The sequence below is a fragment of the Plasmodium chabaudi genome (genome assembly GCF_900002335.3).
Source record: "Plasmodium chabaudi chabaudi strain AS genome assembly, chromosome: 10".
NCBI lineage: Eukaryota > Apicomplexa > Aconoidasida > Haemosporida > Plasmodiidae > Plasmodium > Plasmodium chabaudi.
In genome coordinates this window covers 697601-707963 of record NC_030110.2, presented here as the reverse complement: position 1 = coordinate 707963, position 10363 = coordinate 697601, and the positions used below count along the sequence as shown (strand labels likewise).

At 22.7% G+C, this 10363-nt stretch overlaps 4 protein-coding genes across 4 annotated transcripts; 2 read left to right on the top strand and 2 right to left on the bottom strand.

Annotated features, from left to right (window-relative positions):
* Positions 1 to 1401: 1401 nt before the first annotated feature.
* PCHAS_1017800 (CorA-like Mg2+ transporter protein, putative) lies at positions 1402 to 2841 on the top strand (the record flags this gene model as incomplete). The annotated part of the gene is made up of 1 exon (XM_728178.2): positions 1402 to 2841. The coding sequence occupies one exon, from the start codon at positions 1402 to 1404 to the stop codon at positions 2839 to 2841; it is 1440 nt and encodes a 479-aa protein (XP_733271.2).
* A 509-nt stretch (positions 2842 to 3350) lies between these two features.
* Positions 3351 to 3542, bottom strand: PCHAS_1017700 (conserved Plasmodium protein, unknown function; the record flags this gene model as incomplete). The annotated part of the gene is made up of 1 exon (XM_016798346.1): positions 3351 to 3542. The coding sequence occupies one exon, from the start codon at positions 3540 to 3542 to the stop codon at positions 3351 to 3353; it is 192 nt and encodes a 63-aa protein (XP_016655568.1).
* An 888-nt stretch (positions 3543 to 4430) lies between these two features.
* Positions 4431 to 5171, bottom strand: PCHAS_1017600 (exosome complex component RRP41, putative; the record flags this gene model as incomplete). Its single annotated transcript, XM_732693.2, has 1 exon — positions 4431 to 5171. One exon carries the CDS (start codon positions 5169 to 5171, stop codon positions 4431 to 4433), a length of 741 nt encoding a protein of 246 aa, XP_737786.2.
* Positions 5172 to 8264: 3093 nt separating this feature from the next.
* On the top strand, positions 8265 to 9098 carry PCHAS_1017500 (leucine-rich repeat protein; the record flags this gene model as incomplete). The annotated part of the gene is made up of 1 exon (XM_016798345.1): positions 8265 to 9098. One exon carries the CDS (start codon positions 8265 to 8267, stop codon positions 9096 to 9098), a length of 834 nt encoding a protein of 277 aa, XP_016655567.1.
* Between the last annotated feature and the right edge of the window lie 1265 nt (positions 9099 to 10363).

Here is a 10363-nt window from a genome sequence, read left to right as displayed (position 1 = left end):
TATGTACAACAAGTACTTATCGGATTCATATAGTATATAAAGTTTGCATATGATGTTTTATATATATAGTAACATTTTCTATGATAATATTTTTCAAATATATTTTTAATGTTTATACATGTTTTTTAAGTTTTTTTTTTATAACATTATAAATAGTGCCCATAAAATGTATACAAACCTACAAATATGTTTGCGTGTGTATATTTTTACAATTTCATGATTTCAGTTCGTTCGTACACTTTTCACATCAACATTTTTTTCATAAAGACAAATTTTTAAAAAAGAAAATATACAAATACATAAAATAAAAATAAATATCGTTTAAATGAATAAACTGGAATAGAATCTTTAATTAAAATATTAAGATTATTTGAAGGAAAAAATAAACAACTCAATAATATCGAAAAATGCTTGATAAAACCAGGGAACTGAGATATTTCAAGCACCCACTTTCTTTGGATATATGAAAAAATTATATATATGTATAAACAAAAAGAGAAAGCGAGATAATGGAACGAAAAAAATATATCATGGCTTGCCACCAAGTTGTAATTTTATTTTGTTAGCGATAGAATATTTTTTTTTATTAGCTAGCTATATATGTAAATATGTTTTATTGTAAATTTCCTGAAGCAGGGGCACCTTTACGAAAGATAACTGTGTTCTGATTAATTTTTATGTCTTAATTTGTTTTGTTTTTATACCCATATATATTCCCCATGCTTTTTATTTTGTATATATATTTTTATTTTATATCAGAATACCAAAAGAACAATATTATTTATTTATTTTTACATAGAATATATATAGCTATAATTTATGGCTTTTATACACGGAATTGCTAATTTAGAGAAATTAATACTTCAAAATACATTGTTAAAAAATTTTACAATTGTTCTCTACATTTTTTTATTATTTTTATTAAAAATTAAAAAGGCTAAAAAAATTTTTTATTTTTGTTTGGGGTGAAAACATTTAAAGGGATACGAATGCAAATTAAGACACTGTATTTTGAAACTACATTTGAAAAATTGGTGTTGTATTTATTTTAAAGGCTATTTCTGGTTTTCTATAAATGTATGTAAAAATATTCTGTAAATCATTAATAAAACGCATTAAAAAATAAATAACAAACTTGCAGTTGTAATTTAATTAAACCTTAAAAATTTCCCTTGTTCAAACACAAAAGGCAAAGCATATAGCACAAATAAGTAACATATAGACATATATAAATATTCGAGAAGAGTTGCATAAACTATTTACATAAATAGTGTGCATAATTATTTTGTATCTAGCTATTTTTTCCATAATATTTTTATTTTTTTTTAGCTAGTACAAGTATACTTTAAATTCAACCAACGTAATCGCATATCATATATATTGATCTATTATATAAAAATAATGCCAAAAGGGAAAAAATGGAATAAACCACTGCTGAATGAAAGTGATATTGATGAGGAAACTGGAAATCATGATGAAGAAATAGAAGGAGAGCATAATATAAAGATGAAAAATTTATCACAACCATCTACAATTTATGAATTAAATAAATCCCCAACAAATAGTGAGAAGAAAATGAAAATAGAAAATAAATATATGAATTATATAAAATCTCGACTTAAAAAAAAAGAAAACTGTGAAATTCCCATATATAATAGTATTTTAGATGATGAGAATCCAAAAGAGGATAAAGAATATTTTTTAAGTGATAACTCATTGTTTTGCAGAAAAAACTGTAACATCCAAATTTGTAATGAAAAAGAATCCAATACAAAGAGTACACATTTTAAGGGTAGAATAAAATGTTTTAATAAATATTTAAAACATCATGTTCATAAAATAAGTAACGGAGAGAATACACATTATCTTTTACAATCCCATGAATTACTAAAAATTGTGCATCATATAAAAGAAGAAGATATTCCTATAAATTCAAGTGGGTTAGCACAATATAGAGACATAAGACAATTGCTATCAAGTAATGATAGCACACGGTTCGAAATATCACCTAAAAGGAATTGTGTATTAATAAATTTACCATATAGAAAATGCATTATATTTAAAAACTTGTTATTATATATACCCACATTTACAAATAATCCTATACCTGAAATCGTAAAAAAGGAAGAAAAATCATGTAAATGCTTTATTGAAAATAGTAAGCTTATATCTACAATTAAAGATTCATTACCTTTTGAAATATTAATTTTAGAATCTATATTTGTTGATATATATGAAGAATTAAAAAATGAAATTGAACCTGTAATATGTGAAACAGAAAAACTATTCGATATAATAAGTAATAATCCAAGCGTATTTAAATGTATAAACAAATTAACAGATATGAGAAGAAAGTTAAAAATAATTGATGAAAAGGTACAAAGTGTTTATAAAGCTATTCATGATGTTTTAAGTAATGATGACGATATAAGAAGATTAGAAGTTTCTTATTTTGGAGACAAACCAGAAATGTGGGAAAAATGTGAATTAACACCATATAATGAAGATACAGAAATGTTACTCGAATATTATTGTCATGAAATTGAAGAATTTTTAAAAATAATTCATCGAACAAATGAATCTTTAGATGATGTATTACAAATGGTTGAACTAAATTTAGATGATGCAAGAAATGATGTTTTAAAATTAGAACTGGGATTAAAAATTTATGGAATTATTATAGCTGTCGTTGGTACAATAGCAGGAATTTTTGGAATGAATTTAAAAAATGGGTTTGAGAGTGAACAATACATTTTTTGGACACTAGCATTATTTTTAATGTTTATTACATCATGTTGTTTATTTTATGTTATTACATCTTTTAAAAAAGTTAACATTTAATTTTTAATTTCCCATTTTAAGGGGAAAATAATATGCATGTGCATATATTTTTATGCAATACTCATTCATATAATATGTATGAATATACTGCTCCAGTAATTCTCATTATTAACACCAAAACAAAAAAATGGAAAATATAACATTAAAAAAATATTTCATATTCAAGGTACATAGAAAAGTTACATTCAGATAATATTTTTAATTTTCATATGTATATTATTTTGTAAGACACAAAAATATATTATGTACATAGTTACATATCTTTCTTCATTGTCATCTTCCAACTATTCTCAAATAGAGGCATATATAATGGGTCTCGTTCTCACTTAGATCTGTTCCTTAATTATATTTAACTCTATTCATATGTATTTATCTACGGACATATTGAAATATCCTGTTTTCTCCCTTTTAACTACGAAATGTTTTAACTTATTTAAGGTTGAAACGGTTTTAATAGTAGGTTAAAAAAATAATAAAATTCTGAATTTTATATGGATCAAACTTCGCTTCTAATAACTTTTGGTGCACACATTTCCCATTTCACAAGTTTTTAGCCAATACAAAAAATAGAATGACCCCAAAATACTTACAATAAAACCGAAAAATAAAACACAATCTACAGCATTTTCCTTTAATGCATTAATAGCAATATCTATATCCCACAAATATGTAATTGGCTTTGATGCGTATTCCCTATTCATTGCACTGCTTCCAATATTTAATAGCGATAAAATTTTAAAAATATATTGTTGTATATATGGTTAAATTTGTGTATTGGTGTAGTGGAAATTGTGAGTAACACCTATTTTCTACGTAGTAATAGGCAGTATATTAAATGTTCCTGGAATTACTGAAAAAAGGGGTTGAAAAATTATTTAAGTTTAACATAAATTTAATGAGATAGGGGAAAATTCAAATAAATATCTCATTTTTATTGGTTTAAATGGAAACTAGTAAATAACTAAACAAATACACACATACATAAGCAATGGCACATTTAGTTATACCATTATATTTTATTTATTGAACGAATATGAATAATTAATTTCTTTTATCCATGTAATACAAATTATTATTTATTAAAAATTTATTATACATTTATGATTTTATTATATTTGGGTGTAAAATAAAAAAATATATAAAGTACTTACTCCCATACACGTATTACACATTTGCCTTAATTATCATAAGGTTATGTGAAACTTATTGAATATTACATATTTTTTAATAAATATTTTTTAAATAATATTATTATTTATGCGTTTTTTTTGTAAAAATATACGTACGAAAACATTAAAATTTATTTTATTATTTTTAAATAGCTAATCATGATTGGGCATATACATTTATTGACCTTGAATGAAGACAATTAAGATGAAAAAAATTATATGAAAATATAATATGAAAAAATAATATGAAAAAATAATATAATAATAAAAGGTTAAAAATGTGTATATTAAAAAAATGTAAGCAATAAATATTATATGAACAATACTATGCTACATGCATAACAAATGATTCATAAGCAGTATGCTCGTTGTTCATATATAAATGGTCCATATATATAATATGAATAATTTGGCTACATATTAATTAGCTAATAAATTATTTAAACATAATAATCCTATGGCATTTTCCTTAACAGTTAGCTTCATAACCCCACCTATATTAACACAACTATCAATACATGTTTGAACCATTGATTCGAAGATATCAATTGGGACTTCAGCATCAAATTCTAATAAAATAATTTTGTGTGTATTTAATTCAATAACCATTGTTAATTCAGGAGATCCTGAGTTAATTTCCAATTGGTTACCGTCTACTATTATTTGATTTTGTAAATATAAAACAGAACATGCTGATATAAAATATTTAATTGCAATACCAGCATCAATTAATGCTAATATACATGTATTAATTGCAGCATGTTTTATACCTCCATCTCTTTCTATTATGTATAAAAAAATATTTATTTCAGAATTTTTATATAAATCTAATAATATAATATTTTCACAAATATTTCTTATATATGCGCTTATTTCATTTGTTATATTATCTTTTGTTTTTTTTTTTCTCTTATCATATACATTAAATGGTGATAAAAAAACATCACATTTTATTGAGCATTTATCATCTGATTTTTTTAGTTCCGTTGGACCTTGAATATATGACAATATCTTTGTATTCCCAATTTCATAAAATGCAAAACCGTCTGCATCAGTAAATATATTCTGATTCCCCATATTTATTTTTATTAATCTATATTCATCACATTTCCTTCCATCAAGCCGATACCCCTCTTCATTTATGTATTCTAGAGGCGGCATCGTTGCTAGGTGATAAGTGAAATAGTATTATAAATCCAAATAACTAAATATTTTCATATTAAACAGTATTATTTTCACCAATATGCAAATTTTATCAACCCAAAGAATGCGAATAATACTTAGGTTGCTAATCAAATTAATAAATACACAAACGTATTTATTAACTTTTTTAATAAAAACAATTTTTATATTATAATATATTTAAACAAAAAAATTATGTAAAAACAGAAACCTCAAATTGTAAAAATATTTTTTTTATAATATATTTCAAAATTGTTATAATGCTCTATATATTCCTTCATTTTTTTTTTCACGCCTTGCATTGCATTACTTATAAATGGCTAGCCAATTAGCTATATGCTCTTAATTTCGGAAATTTTAAAAATTAAAAATAAATTGAAAAGATAAAAAAACAATAAAAAAATAACCAACCGTCAAAATGTGGAAAAATGGATAATTTGAATTTGCTCGGTGAAGGAAACTAAAAAATATATATAATAAATTTATTTGTTTGTATTTATTATGTTTTTCATAAAATTCGGTATTTAAATATGAGAAAAATCCAAAATTTTAGACTTATAACATGTTCATAAACACACCGTTGAATAGGCATATTTATATTCTATAATAGTATATAGGTTTATAATCGAAAAAAATTATAGGAATCTTTAAAATTGTGATATTCATTTGGTTATATTTATAATACTATATCTTAGTATGATTTTATACAAAGATGATAAAAATTGAGAAAATGAAAATTTATATAGTTCAATATATTTGCGAAATATATGAATTGGCAAGAATTAATAATCAATTTTAATAACCTAAAACATTGTTTTTTCTCTCTCTATACTTGACGTGCCCTTAGCATACTAATAAATATGATAAAAGTAAAATTTTAAGAAAATATATAATGCATAGTGTGCTCAATAGTTCGTGACAAACTTACAAATAAGAGAGACACACGGACATTGCGTGATGTTAAGATGTTAATCAAAAATTCTGTGTGCTGGAAAAGTTATATGTCGCTATAGAATTTTCGAAATATCGGATAAGTCATATTTTATAGGGGAAAAGTATTATAAGTTAGATTGTAAAAAAAAAAATGTAAGGGATAGATTATTAAAGAGAATTAGAAGAACCTAAAATATATTTACACATTATATATTTTTATATCCTAAAATGTGTACATAATTTTTTATTCTCCTCCTTTTATATTATTAAATTTGAAGTGTCATTATAATGCATAACTATTTTTCTTAAAAATAATTTCACACTTATGCAAATTATATAAATAAAAAAATGATATTTTATATATCAAAAACATAATGCACACTCCATCATTATAATTATGTATTATAGTTAGACTTAGAAAAGTATTAAAAAAAGTAAAATTTTGAATTGAAAAAAAAAAAAATAAATACACACATTTTCCTCCCCTTACACAGTATCTTATTTAAAAAATAAATTTTGTAGAAAAAAATTGTAATATTATATAAACATAATTTTTCTTTTCATTTATCTATATTATAACATTATCTTTCCATAATCATAATTTTTTTTATAAAATATTTAATAAATTTAATAGTACATTGTATTGTTATGTAAATTTAATTACTTTCAAAGAAGCTTAAAAAATACACACACATATTTTTCTTCATATTTCAAGGAAGGTAATATATTTGGATAAATATTTTATCTGTACATAAGTTTATGCATAAGCCCATAAGTAACAAACTTTTATACATCCATTCTTGCTTACACACATTATAATTTTTATGATATATAAGATATATTTGTAGTTAAAACGAAAGAAAAAAATAACTTGGCGTGAAAACTGTCAGTACCTTATACGTACAAAATTTAATGATTAATTAATTTTAATAAACTTAAGGTAAGAGAAAAACCAGAAAAAGAAACCAATACAACATATACATAATACGAAAAAGTATAATATTCATATATACATAAATATATATTTACATACAATTTGTGCTTATGCGTGTCAATGAAAAATTGTATATTGCCATTTCAAGTGTGAAAAAAGAATACACATTCGTTATGATCTTATTTATAAGTTAAAAAAAACTCACACTGATGCATTATAATTCATACATACATATTTCACATGCTTTGTACAAAAGTATAAATTTTTAAGAATAAAAAGGTACTTACTTTTTTTTTCTTTTAAAACGTAATATTTCCATGCCTTTTTGTATGGATAAAAATTTTACGAGTATGTGACAAACCAAGCTTATAATTGCATTTAATATATTTTTAATATCATGTTAAAAATTAAAAAAATAACGAAGAAAATATACTATATAAAAATATATATGCACATATATATGGAGCATTTAAATATATACAAATCCGCATAATATATTATACATTTTAAATATTCATATGCATTTAAATAAAGCAGTATACTAATTTTATCGCTAACCCAAAATATTTAATATACATATCCTTATTTTTTAAGAATATTTTTATGAAAATATATCTTAATAAACATTTTTAAATAACATTTTTGTTATTATTCTTACGATAAACTTTGCGAATATTTTTTCGATTATTTATATGATTATATTTACGATTAAAATGTTATTATGACTTTTAATATTCCATGAGCTTATTTAAAAAAAAAAAATATATATTCTTAATGTTTTAATATTACTTAAGTATATTTATTGGCATTTTCATTATCAACATTTTAACATATTTATTATTAAATATATTTTCTTAATTTATTATATACAGTTACACAATTGAGTTAAAAACATATTTCAGTACATACTTTATTGCTTGATTTATGAGCATATAAGTTTATGCTTACGTGTGAATATTTATGTGTATAGAACCTTCCCTATTTTAAGGCGTTTTTAATTTTTACATATCGAATAAATAGTATATACATATTTTCATTCGTGTGTATGCATACTTATTCAACGTGAACTGGGAGTGATATGCCATATAATGTAAATGTATATATATACATTTAAATCGAAATATATACACACATATATATAAATACAAAGTATATTTATAAAAGTTTAATATATTTTTTTTTAAGTCTCTAAAATATTGTTAAAAATGGAAAAGGCAATTAACGAAAGAATCGAAAAATGGAAAAAAGAAAATGCTACAGATGACAAAGAAGTAACAAATGAACACGCATATGAAAGTATAACAGAGTTAATTTTAGATGGAAAGAAATTTAATACTATAAAACCCGAAGATATCGAATTATTAAAAAACTTTAAAAACTTAGAAAGATTATGTTTAAATCAAACAGGTATACAAAACTTAGGAAGTATCCCACATATGGAATCCCTAATTGCTTTAGAATTAACAGACAATCATTTAAGTACTGTTGAGATATTAAAGCATATTACAGAATCATTTCCAAATCTTAAAACATTAGAAATAGGAGGAAATCATTTTAAAAATATAAAAGATTTTGAAACATTAAAAGATTTAAAACATTTAACTCGTTTAGGAGTACAATTTAATCCATTTTCTGATGATCCAAATTATAGAAAGGAATTATTTGAAGTCTTACCAGAAGTTAAAATAATAGATTGTTATAATAAAGACGGTGTTGAAGTTTTAAGTTCAGATGAAGAAGAAGAAGAAGAATACGAAGAAGATAATACATTAAAAAATTTCTATGAAGCTGACTTTAAAGAAGAAGATGATGAAGACGAAGAGTTCGTTCCAAATGATAACGAAGATGAAGATGATGATGAATTAGATGATGATTTAGAAGAAGAAGAACTTGATGACTTAAATAAGGAGGAAGATTTTGATGGTGAGACTAAAGATAGTGAAAATGCACCAAAAGAAGAAAAAAATAATAAAAGAAAACAAGATGCTTTAGAAAATAATGACAATGACACTGATGCTAAAAAAACAAAAGTTGAATAAATTTATTAACACATTAATATACATATGTGTACGTACATATACAATGCATGCGTGACAAAAATATAATATTATTTCAAAAAAAAAAAAAAATATATACGGAGAGTATTTTATCCATTTTCAAAAGGTTAAATATTCGAATACTATTTAATATATTAAATGATATATGTCCTTTTTATGTCTTTTTTTTTTTTCAGCATAACCGTATTTATACAATATTTTATTTCAAATTTTTAGCAAAAAAGAATTGTACGTTGAAATGATTATTTTAATGTCGATATTATTATGTTTCGCTGCATTTTATTTTAATTCGTTTTTCTACGCATTGTTACCTGATCATTATTTCAATTAATTATTTATCTTTATTATCATTGCGCAATTTTTAAAATTAACTAGCTTTTAAAATGTTGCAAAATGAATATGTACGTGTGGATGTGTATATTTATATGTGTGTATGTAGTTACTATTACATAAAATAAAAACAAAACAAAAAAAAATAACTATGAATAATGTCATTTTTCAAAAAAAATGTGAAAACAATCACGTCTGTATACTCAAATAAATATAGCCATATACTCTTTCTACATGTGTATATAGTCTCATTTCGAATTCTCATTAAAAAATATACCACCACTGTTCGGCTTATATAGCGACATATATATAAGTCTTATGCACATATTTAAAGTTATTAACTGTGCATGTATTAGTTTGGTTCCTCATTTAAGTTGTAACAAATAAAGATGGCATTTCGTTTTGAAAAGTATAAGAATGATAATAGCCCCTTTTTTTTAGTAAACCATTTAGGGCATAAAGAAATGGATTGAACTTATAGTGTCCTTGGTAATATATAATAATATGTAGTATGCATATAGCTAAATATTTTTTTATTTTATACCATGATAAAAATTTTAAGAATAAAATGATATTACATAAAGCCCATTGCACATTATAGAAATAGTAATGTGTATTTGCTTGTAAATGTGAAAAAGGCTATTGAACTGTTTTTATCAATTATTTATTTATTCACTTATTTATTGTTAAAAAGGAAATAAAAATATATGTTATAATAAAATAACTATCACTAATTAATATGCATATTTTCGTTATATATATAATCATCAAAAAAAAAAAAAAAAAATTTTTACTACATGGAACAATCGCTTCCATAATTAAAATCGATTGTGATGAAGTTTATTCGTTATTTGTAATTGCACATATTGCTATAAAATTACTTGAATAAAAGAGTATTTCTCTTTTCATTAATATAA